This window comes from Ostrinia nubilalis, chromosome 2, assembly GCF_963855985.1.
Source record: "Ostrinia nubilalis chromosome 2, ilOstNubi1.1, whole genome shotgun sequence".
NCBI lineage: Eukaryota > Metazoa > Arthropoda > Insecta > Lepidoptera > Crambidae > Ostrinia > Ostrinia nubilalis.
In genome coordinates, this window is record NC_087089.1 from 5,679,705 (window position 1) to 5,707,347 (window position 27,643).

General features: G+C 36.2%; 5 protein-coding genes across 5 annotated transcripts; 2 read left to right on the forward strand and 3 right to left on the reverse strand.

Annotated features, from left to right (window-relative positions):
- Positions 1–1,931: 1,931 nt before the first annotated feature.
- On the forward strand, positions 1,932–5,436 carry LOC135080623 (argininosuccinate synthase). Its single transcript, XM_063975311.1, has 10 exons — positions 1,932–2,081; positions 2,299–2,404; positions 2,836–2,996; positions 3,336–3,420; positions 3,690–3,835; positions 3,938–4,059; positions 4,266–4,417; positions 4,511–4,602; positions 4,687–4,835; positions 5,206–5,436. The coding sequence occupies exons 1-10, from the start codon at positions 2,017–2,019 to the stop codon at positions 5,367–5,369; spliced, it is 1,242 nt and encodes a 413-aa protein (XP_063831381.1). The 5' UTR covers positions 1,932–2,016; the 3' UTR covers positions 5,370–5,436.
- Positions 5,437–5,645: 209 nt separating this feature from the next.
- LOC135080633 (mediator of RNA polymerase II transcription subunit 22) lies at positions 5,646–7,001 on the reverse strand. Its single transcript, XM_063975323.1, has 3 exons — positions 6,663–7,001; positions 6,209–6,319; positions 5,646–5,914 (listed from the first exon to the last, which is right to left on the reverse strand). The coding sequence occupies exons 1-3, from the start codon at positions 6,757–6,759 to the stop codon at positions 5,697–5,699; spliced, it is 426 nt and encodes a 141-aa protein (XP_063831393.1). The 5' UTR covers positions 6,760–7,001; the 3' UTR covers positions 5,646–5,696.
- A 7,607-nt stretch (positions 7,002–14,608) lies between these two features.
- On the reverse strand, positions 14,609–15,712 carry LOC135086217 (NADH dehydrogenase [ubiquinone] 1 beta subcomplex subunit 8, mitochondrial). Its single transcript, XM_063981032.1, has 3 exons — positions 15,540–15,712; positions 15,248–15,465; positions 14,609–14,900 (listed from the first exon to the last, which is right to left on the reverse strand). The coding sequence occupies exons 1-3, from the start codon at positions 15,628–15,630 to the stop codon at positions 14,688–14,690; spliced, it is 522 nt and encodes a 173-aa protein (XP_063837102.1). The 5' UTR covers positions 15,631–15,712; the 3' UTR covers positions 14,609–14,687.
- Positions 15,713–18,003: 2,291 nt separating this feature from the next.
- Positions 18,004–24,324, forward strand: LOC135080639 (protein-associating with the carboxyl-terminal domain of ezrin). Its single transcript, XM_063975334.1, has 7 exons — positions 18,004–18,365; positions 18,509–18,694; positions 18,815–18,954; positions 19,034–19,143; positions 19,322–19,651; positions 19,737–19,924; positions 22,906–24,324. Exons 1-7 carry the CDS (start codon positions 18,153–18,155, stop codon positions 23,674–23,676), a joined length of 1,938 nt encoding a protein of 645 aa, XP_063831404.1. The 5' UTR covers positions 18,004–18,152; the 3' UTR covers positions 23,677–24,324.
- Positions 24,325–25,197: 873 nt separating this feature from the next.
- On the reverse strand, positions 25,198–27,437 carry LOC135086219 (1-acyl-sn-glycerol-3-phosphate acyltransferase alpha). The gene is made up of 5 exons (XM_063981047.1): positions 27,215–27,437; positions 26,986–27,119; positions 26,730–26,911; positions 26,049–26,214; positions 25,198–25,955 (listed from the first exon to the last, which is right to left on the reverse strand). Exons 1-5 carry the CDS (start codon positions 27,403–27,405, stop codon positions 25,801–25,803), a joined length of 828 nt encoding a protein of 275 aa, XP_063837117.1. The 5' UTR covers positions 27,406–27,437; the 3' UTR covers positions 25,198–25,800.
- Between the last annotated feature and the right edge of the window lie 206 nt (positions 27,438–27,643).

The following is a 27,643-nucleotide window of genomic DNA, read 5'->3' on the forward strand; positions in this document are numbered from 1 at the left end:
TTGCCTGAGACCTACGCCATGAACCCTGAACCAGAAGACCCTGTCGCCAGCGACAGCGACGCTTATCCATCCCTAGCATCGACCAGAATTTTATTGTGCGCATACTCTGGAGCATGCTACATACAACTGGCTGTCGGAGAAGCATAGATTTCCCTTAAGTCTACTCCCGCTACCATATGGCACTCCGCTAAAACTCGTGAGGGCGCCAACACTTGCTTTTGTATCGAAAATTAGTATGAGCAGCGCACGTAGTTGCAACCACGCTATTTTAAACCGTGGCCCCTAAGCATGAGATGGGAAACTGCACTCCCTTGAATTCTCTTGAATTTGATGGTGTTAGGGGAATCCTAGGAATGAATACATACCTACTTTCTAATGGAATTACCTCATCAATGTTACGTTTTCACTTGTTATTTTATTGCGATCTGACCTTGATTTTTCAAACACATGTCAAAATAAAAAAATAATTTAAATCAAAAGCACTAAGGAATATTTAATTTTAATTGATATCAACCTCGATGCAAGCACAGATTACAGAAACTAAAGGGAGATGTGACAAGGGGGCGGAGCCGGTGTCGCAACAATATGCCCAAAAACAGAACATATTGCTCGTGAAAGCAATAATGACAGCAGCGACGACATAATGTACCTAAACAGTTTACATTGCTTGCATAGTACTAAAGATTATTCGAACATTAAATACTAATACCGCAGTGGATAATGAGCACATATTTTGACTTTGTGTGTGTGAATTCCTAATGCGACACTGAGTTTCGAACTCAGCGCATTACTAAGCATCTCTCTATAAAATATCTCTATGGAAGCAAGTTATCTCCAAAATAACATTCTACACCTATAGAACCTAGTCAGGTAATAATTTTAATAAAATACGAAGCACGTCATCTATCAATAGAATATAATATATTTTAGAAGTTAATAAATATGCATAAAATATAAAAACTTTAGTTAAATCATAGAATTACTGAAAAACTAGTACTAAAATCGAATGTTATCAAATTTATTTATTAAACGTCCAATTTATTAAAGATTTTGGACTAAACTTTTTAAAAATATTTTATAGCCTACATAAAATACGAAAACATTTTGAATTCTAATCGTGAAATAATTTTTTTTCGGAGCCTATTGCCTCCAAACAAACAAATTAGTCCGTTTCAAACCACTACACCAAACGGCCGACTCGAAACAGGGACCACTCGGCATCGTATCAAATGTATTTGGTCGCCGTATAAATCACCGCTTCACGACACGAACGCACGTAAACGTCATGGCGGGAAAAGTGACACAGGTCCTGCCTTGACGGGCGCTCGCGCCATACTAATCGATGTCGGCTTGTGCATTGTAATTTATACTGATATTCACATCAATATTTTGACAAAGTGGTTACTAATATTAAAACAATAACTGTAGAAATCAATACTACAATGAATATTCTTCATTTTGGGATACTTTTATTGCAGTTATTGCTGTGTTTTTAAACTAAAAACCACGATCAAAATGTGACGTTAATCTTCAAATTTGCCAAATTATTTTTAGATTTTACTCAATAATGGTAATGAAATTCAAGAATCTATTTCATTAATGGACTACAAGAATATATGTTTGATGATTACTATATATTTTTAAGCTTATTATATGAGCATAAATAATAGATACAGGACTTTGAAATAGAGTCTGCGGCAATTTTTCCGTAAAATGGTTGTGGGAGATGGGGCACTGAGAATTAAGCAAAAGAGTTTTAGTAAATCCGTTTCATTAATGGTCAACACCAAGGATCGACCTATCTTTCGCAGTTATTAAATAATCTCTGGGTGTTGCTTAAGATAGTAATTCATGCTTCCAAAATCTTAGAAATTCGCACGAAAATGTAAAATGGCTCTTAACATTATTTACCTGACCTGCAGGCTATCTGCTATCACATAAATACAAACAAAACAGTGAAGACGAGTCAGTATCTCACTGCACGGTATCTCTGCAACTGCGTTCGTAACTAAAAATATGGGCAAAGATCTTGTTATTCTTGCATACTCTGGTGGTTTGGATACCAGCTGCATTTTGAAATGGTAATGTTTTTTGTAGGGTTCCTTATTTTTAATTAATAAATAGTTATGAAATTACTATAAAAAGTTCCTTTAGATCAACTTATAAAAAGTTCTTTTGCTAATGCAATCAATTATCAAATCTAAAGATTTGATAACTGATTTCACTTATAAAAATAAAAACCTATTAGCATAGTAAACTTAAACAGGGCCCAGTTATATTAACTTTGTAATTTGTTAGGTTAATTCAAAAAGGCTACGATGTTGTATGCTACATGGCGGATATTGGTCAAGATGAAGATTTTGAAAAAGCGAAACAGAAGGCAAAGGCCATTGGAGCCAAAGATGTAAGTATAATGAAAACGTATTATTTTTATCATACAAATATGAGTAGATTTATACAATTTTGAAGTAACGAATGTAGATGATACAGCGCAGTGCAGAACAGTCGAGCAGTATCTAAAAGCTGGATAATGACCAAGTCAAAAGGACGGTTATTCCCAGTCGCCCCCACTGGGAGCAACAGGGAATTTAAAAAAAAATGTCCCAGTTCTCCCCGGTGCCTCCTTTGAAGGGGCAACTTGGTATAATTATTTTACTCTTTGACTGGGAGTATAATTTTGAAACGCCCCAGTCGGGACTTGGGACATTATTTTTTATGCCTTTCTTTCTGATTACAGAATACAGTCATAATATTTTATTGATTAACATTATTGCTGCGTTATTAAAAAATCGCTAGAGGACTTTATTGTTATTTAATTTATATTTACCTGTACAGGTGATAGTTGAAGACCTTCGTAAAGAGTTCGTGTCGAACTACATGCTGCCTGCTATTCAGATGGGTCTTGTCTACGAGAGCCGGTATTATTTGGGAACTTCATTGGCTCGTCCTTGCATCTCGGTCGGCATTGTAAATGCGGCAAAAAAACTCGGGGCCAAGTATGTACCGATATCCTCATGCAGATTTAACGTTTTTTGAAAACAGGTATACCTACTTGATATTTCTTGCTGCTTGCTTTCTGGGGGGATCTGGGGTGGTTGGAGTAAGAAGATAAACCACAAAACGCGCACAATGGCCCAATCATGAGGCTAAGTGCGGTATTCGATTGCCCTGCAAAACTACTAACAGGCAATATGAATCGTGTACTTTTCACCAAATCTGTTCCTTGTAGAACGCATTATGATTGGTGATGACGTACCTACCTATCTGGTGGTTGCGTTCTTTCTATTTAGCTACAACCGCGAAACACTAGTTAATGTAGGTATTCTCTTCAACAGATACATCTCCCACGGCGCCACTGGCAAAGGAAACGACCAAGTGCGATTTGAACTAAGCGTATATTCATTGTGGCCAGCAGGCAAGGTACGGCGACTATTTATTTATGCCATATAAGTAATTAAATGCATTTACGACTCTTATAGATACCTATGTAATAAGGTGTAGGTACCTACTTGGGTTGACTGGAAGGAATCGCTTCCTAGCGATAAGACCGCATAACTTATTCCGTTTCAATATAATATATCTTTCCATATAGTCAGATTTGTGTACATACTACAATAAAGAATATACCTATCCATCTAACTTTAATATGCACTTTATATGTACTAAATTAAGATATTGAAAACGAATAGGTAATAGCACCATGGCGACTTCCTGAATTCTTCGAGAGATTTCAAGGCAGAAGTGACTTGATAAAATACGCTAAAAAGGAAAATATACCAGTATCGGCTACCCCTAAAGCTCCTTGGTCCACGGATGAGAACATAATGCATATTAGGTAAGAATTATATTGCTCGCCACCATTTAATTGACATCATACTTTTTAGAGCTTCATTGGCCTGCCTATTTACCCGATTACGAAATTATGCAATTGTTTTAGCTATGAATCTGGTGTATTGGAAGACCCGTCGGCGGCGCCTCCACCTGGAATATACAAAATGACTCGCGATCTTCAACAGACTGAGGATTACCCCAGCGTTATTGATATTAATTTTGAAAATGGTGAGTGTCTTTAAGAAGCGTTACTTATTAACTGCATATTTGCATGTTTATGACTATCTTTAAACTGCAAAAAAAGCAGAAAAGTTTTTCTTTACAAATGATCTTTAAAATAATTTCATCTCGCTAAACCATCTATCTAAAAGTTCGATTCCCGATTAGGAAAGGTACAGTAAGTATACATTAAAGTAAAATATGTTTCATTTCAGGTCTCCCAGTGTCAGTAAGAATTCCAAGTGGCCACGAAAAGGCTCTTTTAGTCACAGACTCCTTGGCTATTGTGGAGACACTTAATAAATTGGGTGGACAGCACGGTATTGGGCGGATTGACATTGTTGAAAATCGTTTTCTTGGTCTAAAGGTCCCTGTTTACTATTATGTTATATTTCGTCCTACATAACAATGTTTATTAGTCTAATCTTTTATCTTACAATATAAATACGTCGTTTTTCAGTCAAGAGGACTTTACGAGACTCCAGCTGGTACAATTTTACACATAGCTCATGTCGACTTGGAAGCCTATGCTTTAGACAGAGAAGTGCTCAGGTACGTATTTAGATAGGTTTGTTTTTTAATTGATAGTGAGTTTAAGATGCTAGCATGACCTTATTTTATATTTGTTATTTTCAGGATTAAAAAATATCTGCAGGACAAAATGGCTGATTTTGTATACAATGGATTCTGGTTTTCACCTGAGGCAGACTATACAAAGAAATGTTTGCTACAATCCCAGGATTCTGTGACCGGATCTGTCACAGTCCAGCTATTTAAAGGAAATGGTAATTAGATTATTTTATGTTGTTTATAAGTTTAACAATGAGATCTATGATGTAGAGCAGTCTTTCCCAAAGTGGGCGATAACGCCCCCTTGTGGGCGCTGCAGGCTTAAAGGGGCCCGCGGTAAGAGACTCAGAAAAAAAATCGGGATGTTGTGTAGAGGCTTGGGAGGCGTCATCTACTAGGAGGACTTAGACATCGACTGAGCTCGACTCTTGACTACAAAAATGGGGGGCGCTAAAAAATAATTTATTCTCAAAGTGGGCAGTAGACTAAATAAGTTTGGGAACCACTGATGTAGAGCTTCGAAAATTATGTCAAATTTAATCCAAGTCAAAAAGTGATTAATATAAAATTATAAATCTATTTCAGTGACTGTAATAGCAAGAAAAAGTTTGACTAGCCTGTACAATCAAGAGTTGGTGTCCATGGATGTAGCTGGAGGTTTTTCACCAGAAGACAGTACAGGGTTCATCAACATCAATGCATTAAGATTAAAAGAATATGCCAGATTTATCAAACAAACAGAACAATAAAATCACATTACATATTTCATACATGTAATCTCAAAATTGGCCAGTAAAAATTGTAAATAACACTTAACTTACTACTTTTATTTTTATTCTTGTATCCATCATACTACTTACAGGGCAAACAATCAGTTATCCAAAGTATAGTATAATCTACATAGAGCCAGTAACTATATTAAGTAGTATAGTGGTAACTAAGATAGCAAACCAAGCAGAGCCCTTTAAACTAAAATAGAAATATGAGTTAAACAAATCAGGGTAAATATTAAAAATAAAAACAACTTGTACAGATCACACTGGATATAAAACTTATATTTAATATATTATTACTCTTTATTTATATATGCTAGTGAAATACTCATCTTCTAAATCATACAAATCTGCTGCTATATCATCACGCAATGACATTAGTTTTTGATCACATTCTTGCTGTTTTGTGCGGAATAGTTTAGAGTTTTGTGTTATGGCTTCATTGACTGATGGGAAGTCATTTAATATCAAATATTGTTTTATATCTGATACTAATTTCATCAGTGACTCTCCAGCTCGAACTGAAAAGAAGATAAGTGAAATTAATCTCAAATACCTAATTAGTGCTTACACTGAGCATCCAGTAGGTATATCTTTAAAATACATTAAAATTGATTAAATTACATATGAGAAATTACAATATCTCTAAGTATTATAACATAGTAAGTACATCACACAAGACTGATCAAGTTTAAGGTCCAGGAAAAAACTTTTCTCACTGATTAAAGAAGGCATCAAAGTACTGACTGATTTTTATTTCAATAAATATGAGATTGAGAGTAAATTTTTGTCTATAAATATTTTAAGTCTAATACCTATATTTGCAGCTCTGACTTGCATTTCAAATGTGTCTTGTTCAATCTGTGTCATCCTGTTCAATTGTGATTCATTCTCTCCTCTTTCTCCTTTTGCCAATCGAATGATCTCTGAAAATTTTAATTGTGATATAGGTATATTACAACTGGACAAATAATAAGAATTGACAGATCCTACTTGAACCATTCTGAGCTTGAATTGATCAAATGAGAGACAAAAAGTGGAAACTGGCTTCATAAAAATAATGTTGCAATCATTATTTTTTTTGAAACCAGTTTACTCGGAGCACTACAAGCTGTATAACAAAATGATATGAAAAGTGTACAATATATTTTAAGTATTATTCTATTTGATTAAGTATTTCTTCTTTTCAGCCAAATGACGTCCACTGCTGGACAAAGGCCTCCCCCAAGATTAAGTATTTACATATAATAATTATAGGAGTAAGCTTACCTTCAAAATTTTCTAGCATACTTTTAACATCTTCTTTAAGCCTCGTGGTGTACGATTTCAAAAGAGCTTCCTTATTTTGTGGTAGGTTTCGGTGCATTTTATAAATGTGAATATTAATCTATGTGTGATTAATTAAAATCTGTACAGTTCGGTCAGGTTGCAAAAGAAAGAATACGTTGAGAATCTAATATTATTAAAACTATTATTCCCGGTTGATTCTTAATAACCAAGCCTTTTTTGTCAACTTAGAGAGTATTAATTACATACATTACAATAAAAACGTACGAGTTTTACAAGTTTTAGAACAAATACCAAATTACCAATACGAATTTTGTTTGACAAATATCCACACTTCCACAGACAAATCAATCATGAATAATCATCAATGTCATTTTGACTTTTTGTTTTTTAACAACGCGGTGTCCAAAGACTTGTTAAAGACCCAATAAACTGAACTGTTCTATTGGTGACATTGACAGCAGGGCGCCACCGTCAATAATAATAATAATATATAGCCTGACCAGGAACATAAAAACCCTGGCATAGAGGCGCGTCAATCGCATTTGATAGTGCAACACTGAGTACAGTCGTACCTGTGTTAAATTAATAGGCTAACTTTATGTATCAGGATTCAGGATTACGGGCTAATTTGATATTTTCATAAATTAACCAAAAAATATTATTATAGGTAACCTGGTTTAAATAAATTAAATGAAACCATCAATCGAGCTAGTAGGATTTATTTTATTATTCATCAATAATCAAATTCAGAACTTGAATATTCAACTGCAATGTTTGGTCATGAACGCTTCAAACTCGGTACTTCTTTCCCAATTCCATAAAATTCAACACTTAGAAAGTGACAGAAAATTTTAAAATAGGTAGTTGAAACAAACCACAGCTAATTTTCATAGTGGACTGTACTATACGATAAACATGACAGTCAATTTGACAACCTTTGTCGGAAACATTATTCAATGAAAATATTGTCCGAACCCTTAGTATTTCTCTTCGACAAATACTTTAATACATTGTGAACCACTTTTCTTTCACGACTTTAAAAAGATTTTAGCAATTTAATTCACAAAATCAATTGCGCACATTTAAAATAAAGTTTGTTTACACTTTGACAGCAATAGACTGACATGCAAGGTGACATGTCAATGAAGTTTTCAGTTACTGTTGCCATTAAAAGAAATTAGTACCATTAGTTTTCCGCAACATGGCGAGGGTTTTTATGTTCCTGGTCAGGCTAGCGACGTTTTACCTGAAAATAAAACGTTTATTAAACATACTTACCTTATTCGAAGCCTTTATAATGAGAGTAGTGTCTGTCTTTTCCTGTTTGAGTACTAGTTTTGACGTATAATCTGCCCACGTGACTTCCGCTCCGGTCCCCCACCGCCTAAGCACGCCTCAATTAACGACACTAGCGCCACCAACGGTAGCTCGAAACTAGGTTTCGATATTCTCGCCATTGTGTTTTATGACACCAGGTAGATTTAAAAAGTAGGCTTCGAATAAGGTAAGTATGTTTAATAAACGTTTTATTTTCAGGTAAAACGTCGCTATTAAACAGTACTGTACCGTTATTCGAAGCCTTTATAATGAGAGACGTGTCTATTATCTCCTGGTGGCGCTGTGTAATCGCCAATGTGATCAATTTAAGAATAAGACATTGATCAGTGAGAAATGTTATGAATTAGTTAGAACCTAAATAAAATTGTTGAATATTTAGGTGGATACGCTTATCTGTCTACCGAGGAGTAATGTACTGTGTGTAGGTACATTACAATATTTTACAGAATGCAACCACTGCATCTGCATCTCCGTAAATTCACGTTTAATGGATCGTTTATTAACTACGTAATAATGAACTTTCAGTTACTTTACGTCATGTAAAAGGCTCAAAAGCTACGTTCACCTTCACTCACATTATCAGATCATTGGATGAAATATGTAAGCTTCAGTAAGAGTGAATAATTATTAGGTATAAGAAGAATATTCACTGGTACAGTTAAGGTCGCTTGCCGATAGCGGGCGTTTGATGATCTCCAACATTTCCCACATTTAGGTATCAGATCAGATTTCAATATTTATAAACCTTTACAGGACCGTAGCCTAGGTGGACGGTGTAATGAATAGGTGACAATAGCTAGCCGGCTATGTATAGGTACGATACTTTTGTATTGCCTGAGTATTCCGCGTTTTCGCTGTTCGCTAGGGATAGCAAAGTTTGAGTCGGAATTGATAAAATTTACTTTCCTAGTACAAAGTTAGTAAACTTTGCGGTTTACCAACGTCAGTGCTGTGGTAGAACTGTGCGACCATTATCTTTAGGGCTAACAGTGATAACTTGTCAGCTAGATCAGCTTATTGACGGTTAGTCAACCAGCTTAATTCAGAGCAATCTTAATATGTAATTATGTATTATTGTAATTACAATTATGATAATAATGTTATAAGGCTGAAGAAGAGTTTGTTTGCATCAACACAAAAATTATCTTTGTGTTGGAGTCCTTTAACCACGAATGCTATAAAATCATAATTACATCATTCTAACACCAATAGTAGCGGAGCATCAATAAGAATGTTGCGAAAGCGGGAAAAGTTATGCAGACGAAGTCGCAAGCACAGCTAGAATTAAATGATAGTTTCGTAGCCGATCTAAACCTTATCAGGTTTCATCAAGGCCCTAGGGTGGGCATCGGATTTAATTTCGAATGATTTATTTTCATCACCCTGAATGCCGTTGGACGATCGCTCATTTGCACGATGTAATAATATTTATGTAATGATGTTTGTGAAACACAAAGTTTTATATCATCGCTAATGTCACTCATGTATCATTGAAGTGTACATACCTAAGTTGCCAGTAGGTAGGTAAGTACTAATTTTTTTTTTTTTTTTTGTGACAATAGTCAGCAGAGACAAATTACTTTATTGACCTAGCGAGTCGGGTAGGTATTAGAATATTTCACGAGGCTGTTGTACTTAAAACAAACTAACTCGTAAACAGTTGTTTGTGCCACAACATTTTGCTTGTGACTACCTTCGTTACAGTATAATAATTGATAGATTTAAATCACATCAAATACGAATTTTGTAAATTGTACCATGTAGGTAGGCGAAGGACTTTCTGCCCCAAGCAAAGAGCTTAAGAGTGCGGCACAATTATCCAAAATTAATTCCAACCATGTTTATGTACTTCTGTGTGACCCTAAGGTCACAGTGATAATTGGAAAAATCAGAGTTAAATTACTTTCTTGGGCTGCAGGTTTTGATTTATTCCCTTAATTCCTCGTAAAAGTCGTTCATATTCATACGACAATTTTTATTGTACCACAGAGGTGCACAAAAGGTCGAATTAACAATTATGACATGGTGTCATGTGACATTAATAATAAATTATATTTATTTACTTAAATTAAGTAGACTAGACGTAGTCATTGATACTATAATAGGGCACACGGAAAGCTCAGTTAAGAGACTGAAGACTTGTGTGACTTTTGGTATGCAATCTTTTCTCCAACGAATGTAATGGCTTGTGTAAATGAGAAAATAACAAATTGTAGAAGGTAAACCTACGCGGTTTAATATATATATTTAGTAAGTACGGTTTACTAAAGTCACTGTTTCCGTTGTACAGTGAAATTCAATTGCGAAATGCGTTACCATGCAGCGTGCCCAATTTGTTTTAAGCTCAGATAAGCATTATACTTTTGGTTATTGTGGATCATAAGTATTTGGTATTGGGTGCCATGAGCGCCTCAAGTTGGCGGTTAAAATGCTCTTTGCCTCACGCAAATCGTGAATTGTAGTGTTATATTATTATATAACATGAGAAGAGCCAATGCTTTAGGATTTGTAACGTTACGTGACTTGATCTGCTCGTAACCGAGACTCGGTTAGGCCATTTTGTATTTATGGAGTTCTCCTGTTACTGTTACTAGTTTGTAAGAATGTTATTATTTTGTTTATTTATTTTATATAGGTAAGGACCGACTTCATTGTGTTTGTTATCCAGACTTGTGTGCTTTTATTACAATAGGGGCATGGGTTATATCTGACCCCGAAGCAAGGATGGGTCCTGAGTTACCCCAGAATGAAGTCGTCCAATAGGTAAGGGCGCGAATGTCGCGACTCTTTCTGTGCGAATCAATTGCCGTCAGAACATTTGCATGAGTCTGTCAGTGTACTATAGGTATGTATATGCAGAAAAATACTTATTTTAGTATTCAGTACTTTGTGGTACCCGCCAAGCGTCTATGAATGTATACCTTATTTAAAAGACTATCAGGTCAATAGTTGTAACTTTACTATGCAGAGGCTGCATAAAGGCTTAAGTTTATTTAATTTCTCCATGCGTTAACTGTTCGGTGCCAAAAATTTAGGGCGCATAGCTGCGGCCCCGATTAATTAACATCCTTCAAGATTCTGAAGGTTTAGGGCGATGCCCTCGTATCATCTCGGCAGTAATGAAATAAGCCAAACTGACACGAATCGAGTCATTTTTGCGTAATCTCATGACCTCTGTCTCCACCTTTTACCCATGGCAGGGTCTTAAATAGCTTACTTTTGTCATGAAATAAAGCATTTTAATTAGGGTTCCATAACCCTTGAAAATTCTGAGGATTTGGGGCGATGCCCTCATGTCGTCCCGGCAACATCACTTTAATTTTGCGGTGCAAAATAGAATTTCAGAACCTTTTATAGTTATGCGGATTTAGGGCGAAGCCCTCATGTCTACTCGGCAACTTTACTTATTTTCGTTTGCCGTGGAATAAGGCGTTTGGGTTCTATAACTCTTCGAAATTATGAGGATTTAGGACGATGCCCTCATGTCTTTGAACCGCAAATACAAACGAGCGAGGTTGCTTGGCTCGAATGTAATGATTTGAGTCCGATTCTCTTTGGTAATCTCCTATCCCAGAGGGATGAGGGATAACATGAGCGTTTAGAGCGATGCCCTAAGATTTCTCGACGTAAATAAAAATGAGCGAGGTTGCTCGGCTCGAAATGTAATGATTTGTGTCCGATTCTCTTTGGTAATCTCCTATCCCAGAGGGATGAGGGATAACATGAGCGTTTAGAGCGATGCCCTAAGATTTCTCGACGTAAATAAAAATGAGCGAGGTTGCTCGGCTGGAAATGTAATGATTTGTGACCGGTTCTCTTTGGGTAATCTCCTATCCCAGTGGGATGAGGGATAACATGAGGGTTTAGAGCGATGCCCTAAGACCTCTCGACGTAAATAAAAATGAGCGAGGTTGCTCGGCTCGAAATGTAATGATTTGAGTCTGATTCTCTTTGGGTAATCTCCTATCCCAGTGGGATGAGGGATAACAAGAGGGTTTGGACCAATGCCCTACTAAGACCTCTCGACGTAAATAAAAATGAGCGGCGTTGCCTGGCTCAATATGAAACTCCTTGAGTGTTTGAGTTTTCTCCTATCCCGGTGGGATGAGGGAGAAAAGGTTCTGGCTCCTGGTTTTTCCCTGTTTGCTCCAAGAGAACTTACCCTCGCTACAGGATTATGCTGCTGCGTTTTGGTTACACTGCCATCTAGCTTGCCGAGTAGCCAGTTTGAGTTTTCCACTGTAGGTTTTTAGCATAAGACGAAATCTCAGATCGATCTGCGGAGCAGAGTTGCGATCGTAATGCTGCCGAAAAATTTTCCAGACGCCGCTAGCATCAAATAAACTGCGTATCAGGCTGAATAGACGATGTTCATCCTTCACCGTTTATTACACAGACTCACTGTTTATCCACACAGTAACAGCATAGCGTTTTCCTGAAATCATAGTTTAAGAAAACCACAAAGGTATTATTATACCTACGTACCGTATCCTAATAGGACAAACTGCACACTTCACTCTTGGGTTATAAGCCATGCGTTAGACTTCCATAATGGCGGTAGAATAGGTACGTCGGTACGCTACCCTACCTAGTGGAAGTTTTCATACTTTCCCCGGATGCATATTGATAACGGTAGTTTACCGTTTATTTATTTTGTTGATTTATAAATCAACACAATCCGTCCGATGGAATTCGTATGTCTGAAATGGTATTGGTAAGTTGGTACTTACAGCTTATTGTGGCAAGCAATCACATCTTGCGACTATCACATTACACCACACCATCCTTTGATTTGACCTCTACGCCAACTCTTGCTCCTCTTCTGCACGTGGACATAATATTTCCTCTTTCCTTTTGAAAATAAAGACATCTAACGGAAAACCCTTAGGAACAAACACAGCTAAAAGGGAGTGTTATACCGTTAAGAATGAACATTGCTAAAAAGGAATATTAGTTTTAAAACACATCTAACGAAAACCGTTAGGCACAAACATTGCTAAAAAGGAATGTTAGTTTTAAAACACATCTAACGGAACACGCCGTCAGGTACGAACATTGCTAAGAAGAAAAGTTAGCTTAAAAACATATCTAACGAAAAACCGTTAGAAACAAACATTGCTAAAAAGTAATGTTACTTTTAAAACACGTCTAACGGAATACCGTTAGGTACAAGTATTACTAGAGAAGAAAGATAATTATTTAAAATTACACTGAGTTAGATTGAATGCAATCTACCCCCGAACGGTAACACCGTTGTAAAAATAAATTACACTGCGAAATAAGTAATCACAGTAATTTTATAAGTTTTCAGCCAGTACATAATAATTTAGAAGTACTTACATTATGATGGTAATATTTTACCTGAATCACGTCACGACTAGTACCTGTGAGATGGGTCGCGAACTAGCGGAGCTAATTCTACGACCGTCTCGAACGGGAACTAAAACACCAATGGCGAGAATATCGAAACCTAGTTTCGAGCTACCGTTGGTGGCGCTAGTGTCGTTAATTGAGGCGTGCTTAGGCGGTGGGGGACCGGAGCGGAAGTCACGTGGGCAGATTATACGTCAAAACTAGTACTCAAACAGGAAAAGACAGACACTACTCTCATTATAAAGGCTTCGAATAACGGTACAGTACTGTTTAATAAAACGTTTATTTCAGACATTTACATCAATACCGGATTCGGACCGTCAATAGCGCTCTCTGTGGGCCGACCTCTCTTTTTAGTGTGGACTGTAGTATTGCTATCTCCTTATTTAAATCTCCTAGTAAATTCTTCGAAATAGCCAATTCACTAACCAAATCAGAAGTTAAACGAATAAATTATTAAATATATGAACTACGATTACCTAGTTGAATTAAAAATCACAAAATTGTCGGCCGTTTAGGTTTAATGTGTTGGCGAATCAGGGAATTATAATCCCAATTCCTGGGGAATCGGTACCATGTGGCAACATCGGCCCAATCCGGCCCATCATGGCGGTTGTTTACTATTTTGTTTATTATGCAGTTAATTTCGTTTGAGATTTTTTACATTACATAATTCACAAGAAATGGTGCAAAATTTTGTAGTGCGTGGTTGCGGTAGTACGTGGTGTCCCGGAAGTCACTTAAGATTCCACGCGCAAGTGTTTATTTCGTGATTTCCGACATTGGATCATTGTAAACATTTTTCACAGTAATTTCTTCCTAAAACGTTTTACCAGTATTTACACTTATCATTTAATGATAGAATTCTACCTATGTCAAGAAATAAAGATTTTACATTGAGTTTCATTGACTTTGAGCAAATTTATATTTTTTGTTTACTTAGAAAGAGAGAGTCTGCCCACAGAGAGCTAGACTGCTGCCTCTGCTGGCCTCAACTCTCGTTGCGCGACCTTTAATAAAGCTACTGACCGTAGCCTTGGCACAGACTGCAAACTTATTGTCGGATTTGTTGGCTGATAACTTTGGGTCCGATTCTAACTTGTATAAAAGATGTGCGCACTTTCATACAAGTCCATTATCAATCCGAAACAAGTATTGGCTGACAAAAAGTCGGTTTTTTTTCCTAGACTTAAATTTAAAATAAAAACAACAAGTGAAATACAACAATTTCGTTTAATCTTTCAATGTGAACTAAATTAACTATAAATCATTTTAAATAAATTTCCAGAAGATTTAATTAGCAGGAAACAAGTAGTGAGGCCCTTCACCTGGGTACTGTTTAGCAATTACGGGTCTACCCATTTTAAAATTTTCCAGATAGAAATACAGTGCCATAGAACCACCAACAGTTCCTAAAAACCAAGTCCACTGACGGGCAAGTGAAAAACGAGGTCTCATATTAGGGTCATAACGATCTTCTCCAAAAATTTCAGCTGATGCATGAAGCTACAACAAATAGAAATAATAAAATTAAAATAATAAACATAATTTTTCTTTACTAATGTTCCTATACACTTATTCTAAAGAAATAAAATTTTTGTTCAATATTGAAATTAACCTTTTCAGCGCCACGTCAAATATAAAAACCATCACCACCACGCTTGGTGAATTATGATATCAATATAATCATTGTATTCATTATTATTCACTTTACTTGATACTCAATTAGCCTATTACTGACATCATTTTTAAGGCGGATTAATCCATCATCGGCGGTCAACCTGATGGATGCATGTATCCGTTCCATTGGCATTGAAAAGGTTAAATAAAAATAATTTGAAACTAAATCTTACAGGTTCATTGAAATTCCTCTTCAATTCCGGACTATCATATGGATAGTGTGGATCTTTAGAGTCTGCACCAATATCAGGTAATTTAGGGTAATCACCATATCCCATATCCTCAGGATATGGCTGATATTCTTCAACGGTCAGACCATATCTTTTGGCAGCAGCGGCACGTTCTTCGGGAGTTTTAGGGTATGGGCCCGGTTTGTATTGGTAGTTCCAATCTGAAAATACAATGTGACGTAACAAACTACTCGTATTATTGATAGAAAATTGAGTTACTCTGAAAATATCTTACGGTTTCTTACTCCATTACAGAATATTCCTACTGTCTTTCTTACGTGCTGTGGGTTTGTTAGAATGGCTTTTTTTAGTAAGGTCGAAGCCATTCTTACTCAAAAATTACAGAAAATGTTTCATCAACCCAACCACCGAATAAAAACCTGACAGTGACAGCACAGATTATAGAGTATGAGTGACAGCTGACTGACTGACAGCTTGACTTTTTTTGTGTTTATTAGTCGTTCCGATCCGAAGTAATTTTTTCATTTTTAACTTGCAGCGTTTTACTAAATAAACCATGTTTTAACTTTTCAAGTTATCAATGTCCCTAGAATGATCTCTGACGATAAATTTATTAAATTATAAAATAAATAAAAATAAAATAAACATTTGACTGCCTCGAATTGTTGCTTTGAGTCATCATTAAAAACTGTTCAGCGATCAAATCGGAACGCAGTAAACACTTGCCGAGCAAGTTGCTCTAATGCTGCTTTTACACTGCGCGGCAATGAGGATCAGTACTGTTGTAGAAAATTCAATAAAACTAGTATCTACGTTAATCTTTAAGACATAAGAAAGATATATCTTTTTGAATTATCCAAATCGGACCATTACTTACGAAGATATTAAGTAATAAACATAGGCCGTTTTTGCCGCTAAAAGTCAACGTACGCAAGGCCGCGTGACGTCACTATATCCGAATCGAGCGCAGCCGGCGTACTATTGGGATGGAAAATATTTTTTTCCGGCTAAACTATCAGTTTTAGAAAAAAACTTTTAATAACATTTATTCTTCAAAATAAAGTAACCTATCGACCAGTAATTTTTAAAAATAAAAATTGTGAAAAATAAGTATTGCTATGTCCAAAAACCACATTTTCATAGGATTCGATGCAATGCGGAGGGTATAGATGACCCACGCTGAACTGTCCCACCAAACTCAATGACAGGGGGGCGCTACCATCGTTCAACTATATGGTTTCCAACATGGCAAATATCTGAACCAGCGATCCGGTATTGACGGTGGCGCCCCACTGTCAATGTCATCGACAGGACAGTCCAGTATTTTGGAACTATAGCGCATTTTCTTACATAACTTTTTAATTCCTATCATTGGAGGTCCGAAAATATTTCTCATACAATTTGATACACTAATGATCATTCTTCATAAAAAATTTAAAACCTACATATTTAAAAACATTATCATTGATATTCATAATATCACTAATCATACACTTAGTTTTTACTAATATTTGTTTTCATATATTTTTCTATACTAATGATCGAAACTCATAATCATTCGAATAAATAACTATAATTATTCATAAATGTGATGTATCCTAATATTTGTTTTCATTTACTCATAAGTGTATTTTTCCATATTATTATTGAAAATCATGATGTCTATATTCGTATTAAATCGTATTTTAACATTAAATTAATTTGAAATGGTCCAAAACAGGCAATATTTTGTGCCACAAAACTAACAGGCAATATTTTGTGACAGAAACGAATCGCTGCAAAACCGACTCCACGTAGTCTTGTCTGCCCTACCCCTAGAGTGTAATTTAAAAGCCGGAGGCGCGGAGGGAGGGCAGCCCTCGCCCGCTGTAACGAGGCTCAGGCGCCCGGGTGAGCTGGAGCGGCTGAGGCTGGTCGCCGAGGCGCCGAAGGCGCCGATGGCGATCCAAAAAGCCGAAGCTGCGGAAGCAAGCGTGGGTGCCTTAGCAAGCAAGCTATACCTTATTGTTAGAAGTAAATAAATTAATACTTATACATTTTTATATTTTACTTGGAAGAAGATATGACTCTAACAACACTTATGTACACTTTATTTGAATAAATCGCCAAATATACCACCGCGGAGACCCCAATCGCGTCTCTGCGTGCCATTGAATCGTATGAGCGTATGGATTTTTTGCGTTATTTTTCACAATTTCCATTTTTAAAAATTACCTATCGATAGCTTACTTTATTCTGATGAATAAATGTCATTACAAGTTTTTCTCTAAAACTGATAATTTGGCTAGAAAAAAATATTTTCCCTCCACGCAGTACGCCGGCAGCGTTCGGATCGGATATAATGACGTCATCGTCCCCGCGCCGGGCGGTCAGTGAACTTTTTTAGTAATTTGGCCATAACTTCGTCAATTTTTGTCGTAGAACAAAAATTTTTGCACTGTGTATTAAGGATTTCTTAGCCCTATAAATCTGCATTCACAGCTAAAAATCGAAATGATCCTCATTAGCCAAGTCAAGTCAATGTAAACACACACCGAACAAACTTGTCCAAGTCGAAGCGCTCTAGCCCGCACGGCACACCGAAGTATGGGCGACACACGCACGGGCATGAAGCTAAATGAAGCTAAAGCACACGGGCCGGGTGGGGGAAAAAAAAGCAACCGAGATGGTGTTCACACTATTACGTCTTGGCCAATTTCCCGCATAGTGTACTTGCGCCAATAGATTGACATTGTTGACAGATTGGTGACACATCTTCAGTCTTCACATCAATGTTTTTCGATTTTGATTGATCTTGCATCGTACGAGAAATAATAATATTAAAATCGTAACGAGATAACTTTCACGAGACATGTTATATTATTGATAAAAATACATACTACGGCTAATGATGGGTAACGAAGGATCGCAATTAAGTGGCTTAGAAATAGAAGAAAAGGCTGTCGAAATTACAGACTTTTGGTCACATTATCAGGCAACAATAAACGATAGCTGCAGGTATTTCAGCTTAAAAAGCGATGGATCCGTATCAGTTTTTAAGGGAGAAGCAGCAGTTGGTCCTTTATGGTCTGTATCAACACCGCTGGAGAAGTCTTCCAATGTAAGTTAACTGTCCAACCAAATAGTGACTTATTTTGGTATAATAATGAATAAAAAGATAACCTACATTATTTAAATTGTTTGGCTAGTATATGTAACCTCCTCTCATTTAATAAAACTTGTGATATTATTTATATGTTACAGAATCTTCTCAAATATCGCCACCCTTGCATTGTGAGGTATATATCAGCATGGCAGCAACGTTCTACACTTTACTTGGCTACAGAATATATACAACCATTGTCACATGTTTTAAAATTACAAACACCTCTTCAGATATGCATAGGATTGAACAATATTTTAAGGGCTTTAGTATTTTTACATGATCAGGTAATAATGATAAAACTTTTATTGAATTTATTACCCTCTTGCCTGTATTTTTTATTTAAATATTGATTTTAACTCTAATATATTTACTATGTTCTTACCTATAAATTATGCACATTTCAGGCGGGCATGTCACACAATAATGTCAGTTTATCCGCTATTTATGTCACTGGAGATGGCCAATGGAAACTTGGAGGTATGCAGTATCTGTGTCCATTTAGAGAATTAACTTCAGCTTATTTGAAACATGCAAGGATACATAGGTATAAAAAATCAGTGACATGTTTTGTAGAAATCATAAAATAGGTAATTACTAAACTATTTTTTAATTATTTACTTCAGGTATGACAAAGCAATAGACCCAAATGAGGATTCCTATGAACTAACATCAAAAGTTGACCAATATGCATTTGCAGTACTAGTGGATGATGTTTTCAAAGGACATAAAGATGGTAACATTCTTATTATTAAATTATAAACTTACCTAATATAAAAAAGCACCTTCAGCTCACCCAAAAAAAAGCCTGTAAATTGTATGATAAGGTTTGAATAGGTCCCCTTGAGATGAGGGGGCTATAATGAGAAAAATCTAAGTTATGATTTTTTGTTAATCTGAGTTATTATTTACAGATGAAGTTCCACATTTGAAAGAATTCAAGAAATACTGTTCAAGTAAACTACAGCATCAAGACCCTGAAAGCAGGCCCAAATTATCAGAAGTACTACAGCATGACTTCTTTAGTCATGAATTTATATCCATTTATAAATTCCTAAACTTTTTGCCCCTTAAGTCGGAAGAAGAAAAATGCCAGTTTTTCTCAAATATTTTAAATTCTTTAAAACATTATGATGAGGAAACTGTAGCAAAACAACTTAGTGGCTTATTATTATCCCGGCTTACCATGTTGGATAACACTGCAAGAAAGGATGTGATCCCATTTATTTTTAAACCCAAAAATGGTAATAAAAATAAAAAGCATTACCCCTGCAGATTTAGATTCAAAAATTAACTTTTAATCTATACTAACAAGTCCCATGTTTTCAGAAAGACTACAAAATGGAGAACAGCCAGGCTTTTTCACTTTAACTACTTTTAAAGAACATGTAAAGCCTAGATTGGTGCAGTTATTCGGAGTGAGAGATAGTCAAATAAGAATGTTACTTTTGACCCATTTTTCAAAATATGTCCATGTATTTTCACATGAAGAATTGTGTCAACATGTTCTGCCAGAAGTAAGTTTATTTTTCAAAATCTATAGCTAATAATACATTCTTCCAAAGAAATTACTAGTGTCTCGTGACTAGTTTATTTATAATTTATAGAGATCTCTAAAACTATGGTTTAGACCAGTTTCATCTATTAAACAGAAATAATTATTAATGTGTTTACATAATGAGGAAGATGAGTGTAATTATTTTATAATGTAAAAAGATCAAACATAAAATATAAAAAATATTAGTAAAATAATTTTTTCGATATCTCAAAAACTGAATTTTCTATGGGCATTCAAAGTTGGATGTTTTAAAAATCAACTCGCACTTGACCGTTTAGCGCGTGACGTCACACCGCCCGTTACCTCCCCGCCGGGATGGTATTGCTCCTTCGAGCGCTCATAGACTCGTGCAGTCATTTCGAGTTTTATAGAATTATGGAGAAAAAAATACCATGCAGATATTGTATAATAACCCTTTTATACTAATACAATGGTTAGTGCCCCAGAAAAATACTTTTAAAGCTAAGAAAAGTTGAGAAATACATAAATGGTGTAAGTTAACGAAAAGGGAGAAAGCGTTATCTACAAAAACCAGTCGATATTATTGCAAAGATCATTTTAATGCGAGTACCTACCTAAAGACATAACACCTACCATTGTATATTTTTCATTACAAATTTTTTATAAAGTATTTTAGTGACATTTTATTTGAAACAGTGGACAAAAAATAAGAGAAACAAAACACGAGGTACGCACGCAGATGGGTTACTTAAAGTAAATTGAATCCTTTGAAACTTTAAAGACAATAAGACAATACTAAAAACTCTCTACCTACTTTATCCCTTGTTATTGACTATGTTTTATGGTGGTAAAATAATGTTGTCGCTTCATCGAGTTATCGATAAAAATCTATACGAACAAAATGTATTTACACATGACATACTTCTTATTCTTGTGACAATCCGCCTGTGGAAGTCAAAGAGATAATAATACTCTAGAATAGAGTTATCGTCATCATCATCGTCATCTCAGCCACAGGACCTCCACTGCTGAACATAGCCTCCTTCAATAACTTCCACATAATATCGCACAGTTGGTAGAGGCCTGCATCCAGCGCCTCCCTGCTATCTTTATCAGGTCGTCGGTCCACCTTGTGGGTGGACGTCCCACGCTGTGTTTTCCGGTACGTGGTCTCCACTCCAGAACCTTTCTGCCTGGGGCAGAGCTGCGGCAGGTTATACAGAAAACTATGGAAGGAGTATAACTTGCCACTATGCTTGACGTTCGTGGAATATGAGAAGAAGGCCTTCTATTCGATCGAAACTTGGGCAGTGCTGCAGTCTCTCCAGCGGTGCCATATTAATTATCGCTACCGTTGCTGACGATATTGTGGTCATGGCACTCATGGCAGAGTTGCTGGAAGACCTCGGCACAATGCTCAAAGTCCTTAATCGAATATATCGGAACAGGTAGGCATTCGGATGAATACGAACAAAATGAAGCTTATGTCGAACTGCGCCCTACTCAGTTTCGTTTCGGAGCTTGATTCTCGAGATTGTTGACAAATAAAGTCACTGACATAGCCTGACGGATTAGCAAGCTGAAATGGCAATGGGCAGCTAGGGCACGTAGCGTAGTACGCCGAATAGAGTTATCTGCAATAGAAATAAAGACGAGAGATACGAAGATTCAAGTAGAACAGAAAAAGAAAGACGTAACAGACTCAAACTATAAAAATCAGGAAAAACGTTGACGACCCTCGATAGAGTTAGAAACCAGTTTTAACTGTGACAAAACTGACTGTACCTTACTTGCGATTCATGATCGTTCACTGATTCCATAGAAAGTTACAAAGTTTATACCTACTAATAACTTTTTAAAGTGAACAAAAAAATCATCAAGCCCGATGGACTGATCTTTGTGTCAGATGGTTATGGTGGTAGTACTACTGACACATATATTTTTATACTGCCTATACAAGGCAGTTCAAATTTTAGCTGAGATCCAACTTGCACAACAGTTTTGGTTTCCTCCAATAGCACGCTACTTCGGTACAAGCGGGATCTTCACTACGTCTATACATATAACCTTAAAACCAATTAATGCCATTGTATGTTTGCATTCTTCATTGCTTGCTGCAAAACCTCCGCATTCCAGATTTTCCAATTTATTCGTTATCTTCAGCACAAACAAATGTACAATGATATGCCGTAGCTCTAACTTTGTGTTCAGGTGTAACTCTTGTTTTTATTGTACACTGCGGATATAGTATTTTCAAATGAACTTACCCTACGAGTATTACATTATGTCCATAATTGATAGTTGGATAGTTAGTAGTCTATAACACGACTGGACGTGATCGTCCAACTCTGTAAAAATAAAATATTAAGACTTAACGTTGCTAAATTATTGATGGGTATTATTTTTTATCGATAACCCACAGCAATCTGACTGACAGCACTAGTACTTTTACTTTTAAACTAGATATAACTTTTATAATCTACGTCAAATACTACAAAAAGCGTAAATACTAAATACTCAATTATTTATTGCATCCATAATAATAGGTTCACTTACCTTGCAAGTTTTAGCCCTTGGATTTCTGCAATAATAAAGGTACTTTGCATGTTTTCTGAAAGTATCCACAACCATAAGTAAATCTACTTTCGTAAGATTATTTGGTTGGCATCAGATACGGTTAATATAAATAAAAAATGTATCGAAATGAACGAAAATAAGTTTACAGAGCGCAGCTAGCACCCGCGCCGCCCGTCCGTCGTTGCCCAACGAGCGGTGTGACGTCACCGCCCGTATTCCAGGGGTGCTATCAGTTTTCGCGCGTTCCCATATTGATTTGCTTATAAAATATTCAATTTTCGTGATATCAACAAAATTTTTTCACAGTTAGTCTTATTTTAGCTTAAAGTTTTTGTTAGGGCTAAAAAAGGGGAATAAATTTTGATTTACATCTTCCTCATTATAAGTATTTTCTTTTTTCAGTTGCTCATTGGTATCAAAGACACAGATGATAATTTAGTTGCTGCTACATTGATTTGTTTAAGTGAATTGGTCCCCATACTTGGGGCAGACACTGTTATTGGGGGTAAACGATCTAAGTTATTCACTGATGGAAGACCAAACTCTAAACTTTCTATTGAAAAACCACAAGAAATTGTTTTCACAACAAAACCATTACAGGATTTACCATGTTCTGAAGAAATATTTCATCATGATGACAGTGTGATGACATTAAATGAAAGACCTTCACCAGTAGGTGGTGAATCTATTGATAATGAACCAATCTTATTAAATAAAAATATATCGAGAGCAGAAAGTGAGGACGACTGGAGTGATTGGGACAATAGCAATCGTCAGCTAACATTGAGAGATACTGAAGAGCTAAATCAACCTGATATATTCCAGGACCATCAGTTGCAACCCCCCATCGAAAATATAGATTTGAATAACGATTTGCTTAGGCCCGAGTTAAAAATTAATCCTGTGTCCAGAATACAATTGCAGAAAGCTGCAATTGAGGCAAAAAGAAACATTGTCGATATATCAGAGTTAGACATAAAAAATCAGAAGATTGACTTAACAAAGAAAGGCGATGATTTCGACTTCTTTGCAGATATGACACCAGTCATAGAAAAGCCCACTATCATAAACGTTCTGCAGTCAGAAGAACAGCAGACTTTTAGTAGTAAATTGAACTTTGTCCCATCTGATGAGCTAGGCGATGAAGGATGGGGAGATAATTGGAATGAATAAGTGAGAATTTTGTGACGTAGCCTTAGATTTAAATCTATGAACGTAGCGTAAAATAATACGAAATCGGCGATTTAATGACAGTCAACATCAGATTATAGATTATACATTTTATTGCAAAACCGCGCCGAGATTTAATAGTAATATGCACTGTCGCTACATAATTTCAACGTGGAATGCAATAAAAATGCTTAATGCTCAAATGTAGATGGTGTTACGAATCGGGCTCCTGAAGAAATAGTAGTATTAATTGTAAATTGACAACTATAATCATACATAAAAAATCATACAAATCTTATTGCTGAAATACCACAATACTATTAACATTGTTGTTAGGGCAAAACAAGACGAGACGAGATGGTGGTACTAGCCAGGCGGACTTAGAACAAGCCCTACCACCAACCAAATCTAGCAGAAAATTTTGCAACCACCAAGAATCGAACCCGGGACCTCCGGGTCTGAAGGAGGTGGTCCCACCACTACTAGACCAGAGACCACAGAGGCATAACATTTTTAAATATTTATTAATCATGGTTAGGGAGTATAGTTAAATTTACAAAAAAATATATGTTAATTTACACTTTATTATACCCAGTAAATAAAATATGTACATAATTAAAGAAACCCAAATTAAAGATAGTACCAATTTGATTTTAATTTGTTATATCTTTTTAATTCCAAATAGGTTTTACAGTGTAGGGGCAAAAGATGTTGTTTTATGTATTACATACTTTAGAATAAGTCTATTTAAATAAAGGATTTTTGATTCAAATTAGTGTCCTAATACCTACCTAGCTGGCACGCTCACTGGCACCTAATCCACAGATTAGAGCATAGAGAAAAGTAATACATAGGAAAGAGTATGACCTAATCCTTCGACGCGTATGGATGTTCCTTTATTGCACTCACTAGTTGGCGCTACTGGCGTAGTCTCATGCATAGAGTAACTTGGTCTCGTTTAGTCCACAGTAGTACCACGGTAATTAAATACTGGTAGTACCTAGTTCTTCACCGCTTCAGTGGCGCTTTTAGGAATCATAATCAACAGTTTTTTATTCTGTAACAATAAACCTGCTAAAGCCTGGTCCGTGAGCACGTAGAATCCCGTCCAGTGACCCCAAAAGCTACCCATCCCTATCGCTCGCGCGTAATTATGTCGCTGTCGCGGCTGTGCGACGGGCGCCCGCAGTGAGTGTGCGAGCGCGACAGTAATATAATTACGCGCGAGCGATAGGGATGGGTAGCTTGGGGTCATTGGACGGGATTCTACGGTGCAGTCCTGTTGTCCCCCCTGCTTGGCCCCCCTAGGGGAGCCAACAGGATTTAGAAATCCTGTTGTCCCCCCTGGCTAGGGGAGACAACAGTCCTCAAATCATTGATTAAAAATCTAGTCCTGTTGTCTCCCCTAGCCAGGGGGGACAACAGGACTGCACCGATTCTACGTGCTCACGGACCAAGCTTTAACATAGCAAGCGCGCAAGTAATAATTTGGTGTTGGTGGTAAAGGGTTGAAATGAACAGTAATAAACTCTTAATCTTTTAATTAAAACAATTCAATTTGTTATGTTAGAACAAATGTATTTACTAATGTAAAATAAATAACAAAAATATCTTGAGGGCACCATACATTAGAGCTTAAAGCATAAGGAATGTTAACGGAAGTCACTGGATATCTGTTATTTTATCCTTCCCGCACCCGTGCGTCACCCAATTTTCAGTGTGATAGCTAGCGCTTTTTCTCGGTCAATTTTCTGCATAGTGTGTACTTGCGCCATAAAAATACAATACTGTTTAAAATGCAAACAAATAGTACAGTAGCAATGTTTGTAAATTATTTACCTATAGCATAATCTTAAAATTCTTAAAAGACATACTTTAATTTGATTGAAGACCATACTTAAATAAATTGATGTAACCTACCTAATATTGCATAAACTTCTAAATCAATATCAAATATAAAACAAGTTTTAAATAAGGTACAAATGACTAGTAAGTTTCAAATCTAAATACTAATATAAATAATATCAATTGTTAATACACTGTGGGTTACAGAATGAGATCAACAAACTCTTTGCTATAAATAAACAATGACTAGATTATAGGCTATACTTAAACTTAGGGCAAAACTTAAACAACTATTTTCTTCTGCATAACCAAATCTCTGGAGCTCTCATTGAAGACTTCAATCATTTGTTGGCGAGTCATTTCAGAAAGAGTTTCCAAATCATCACGGGTCATACCTTTAGTAGGTATTGGAGGCAAAGTGCTTATCACCACTTTTCCTAAAACAATTAATTAATATTATTACTCAGAAGTTAAATAACAATATCATAACAAGCAAATAAAAAATAATATTATAAAAATAAGGTGCTGACCTGGTTCAAATGTTTTTGTTTCACTATCAAGAAAATAATATTGACTGAATACTACAGGCATAATAGGAATTTGGGCATCAATTGCTAGATAAAAGGCTCCCTTTTTAAATGGTTGAATACTGCCTTTATTGTATCTTGCTCCTTCTGGAAACACCCACAGTTTTGTCTGAAAATTTCAATGTGTTTAATAATTTTACATAAAAATATTATAGGTAATAAGTTTTATAATAATATTTTATTTAACTTAAAATTACTTAAAAACTAAAATTTAAAAATTACTAATGATAAAAACTATTTACAAAATAAAAAATACTTCACCCCCAGCGCCGCAGTCAGGAATGGTACCCAAAAGGCTGGCAGCATTGCCACGTTGAATGGCCAGGCTAATTCTCTGACCGAAATAGCTGCCAGCCTTTTCATCACCGGTCACCTCGGTGAGCCTCTTTGCCAGTTCCTTATAAAAGGAACGAGCGCTTGGACCCCATGGTCCCATAGTCTCAACCCCAAACGGCACAAATATATAACTCTCATTGAGAGCTGCATATTTGCGCCGCTTGGAGCACTCGGCCGATGCAGGCGTGTCGGGAGACTCGACCAGCGCTCATTTGGCATGAGAGGCCATGGTGTCCTAACTCACCGACGCGAGTACCGCAACGACAGCGATGTTATTAAATAATATACCTTTTCTCTTATTACTCTCTCTGTAGCTTCCATCATTAGCTGGCGTGCTCTATCAGTTTTTAGGCGATCGATAAATACAAGACCCGACAACCAAGCACCGAAACCAAAGGCTCCAGTGAACATAAGCGGTCTTTTGGCTACGACTGTACATCGTTTCATGCGGGGCCACATCTCAAACATGCCTGTAACATTTGGATTGTAAGACCAAGAAAATTATACAGAACACACTTGATCTAGATTCTAGTAGATACCTTACCTAATATATCTAATGAGCTCTGATGATTTGATATCACGATATAGCACTGTTCATTATCCCAATTTTCTAAGCCTCTTAGTTCCCATTCTATTCCTACTATATGAGAAGCATAACGGCAGAATCTGGATGCAACTCTGGTAAACAAACAATAATGTTTAGACGAGAAGATAAAGGTACGGTGGACTGAAAATAGTCACAGGTTTGATGTTTAAAAATAATCGATACTTACATTAAATTTGTTACGTCCCGTGGATATAATAGCACTACAGGCAGCAATACGGTGCATGTTATTAACACATATGCATAGTAAAGAAAAAACTTAAGGTAATATCTAAATACGTTACTCTTTTCATATAAAAATGGCAATGTAAATACAAAACCCGCCAAAAATAATTCGGGGTAAGAATAGAAGGAAGCCATACCGAATTTTTGACAATGCCTTTTTTTTTTGTTAACTTTTTCGTTTCCGTTTCCGCCAGTCATAGACAATCTCACTAAATTGACCCGCAAAACATTCTGTAAGACCGATACGATTGTGATACGATCCTAGCAATCCTATCAAAATCAACCCTAGTATTTATTTCAAAATTTTAACACGCGACGATTTTTGCATTGCATATTAAATGTTAGAATATTAGTTTCTGCTAGTTTATGATTT

Bases quoted from the DNA above. Each gene is read 5' to 3' on its own strand.
- LOC135080639 (XM_063975334.1), top strand. From the start codon at position 18,153: ATGATGGGTAACGAAGGATCGCAATTAAGTGGCTTAGAAATAGAAGAA. The intron at 18,366-18,508 runs GTAAGTTAACTG...TATATGTTACAG, and splicing joins CGCTGGAGAAGTCTTCCAAT to AATCTTCTCAAATATCGCCA. The intron at 19,652-19,736 runs GTAATAAAAATA...CCATGTTTTCAG, and splicing joins TATTTTTAAACCCAAAAATG to AAAGACTACAAAATGGAGAA.
- LOC135086217 (XM_063981032.1), bottom strand. From the start codon at position 15,630: ATGGCTTCGACCTTACTAAAAAAAGCCATTCTAACAAACCCACAGCAC. The intron at 15,466-15,539 runs GTAAGATATTTT...TTGTATTTTCAG, and splicing joins CTGTAATGGAGTAAGAAACC to ATTGGAACTACCAATACAAA. The intron at 14,901-15,247 runs GTAAGATTTAGT...TATTTGTTGTAG, and splicing joins AGAGGAATTTCAATGAACCT to CTTCATGCATCAGCTGAAAT.
- LOC135086219 (XM_063981047.1), bottom strand. From the start codon at position 27,405: ATGGCTTCCTTCTATTCTTACCCCGAATTATTTTTGGCGGGTTTTGTA. The intron at 27,120-27,214 runs GTAAGTATCGAT...TTTGTTTACCAG, and splicing joins CGGGACGTAACAAATTTAAT to AGTTGCATCCAGATTCTGCC. The intron at 26,912-26,985 runs GTAAGGTATCTA...CAAATGTTACAG, and splicing joins GAGCTCATTAGATATATTAG to GCATGTTTGAGATGTGGCCC.
- LOC135080623 (XM_063975311.1), top strand. From the start codon at position 2,017: ATGGGCAAAGATCTTGTTATTCTTGCATACTCTGGTGGTTTGGATACC. The intron at 2,997-3,335 runs GTATGTACCGAT...TCTCTTCAACAG, and splicing joins GCAAAAAAACTCGGGGCCAA to ATACATCTCCCACGGCGCCA. The intron at 4,603-4,686 runs GTACGTATTTAG...TGTTATTTTCAG, and splicing joins TTAGACAGAGAAGTGCTCAG to GATTAAAAAATATCTGCAGG.
- LOC135080633 (XM_063975323.1), bottom strand. From the start codon at position 6,759: ATGCACCGAAACCTACCACAAAATAAGGAAGCTCTTTTGAAATCGTAC. The intron at 6,320-6,662 runs GTAAGCTTACTC...TAAAATTTTCAG, and splicing joins TATGCTAGAAAATTTTGAAG to AGATCATTCGATTGGCAAAA. The intron at 5,915-6,208 runs GTATTAGACTTA...TCTTCTTTTCAG, and splicing joins AGTCAGAGCTGCAAATATAG to TTCGAGCTGGAGAGTCACTG.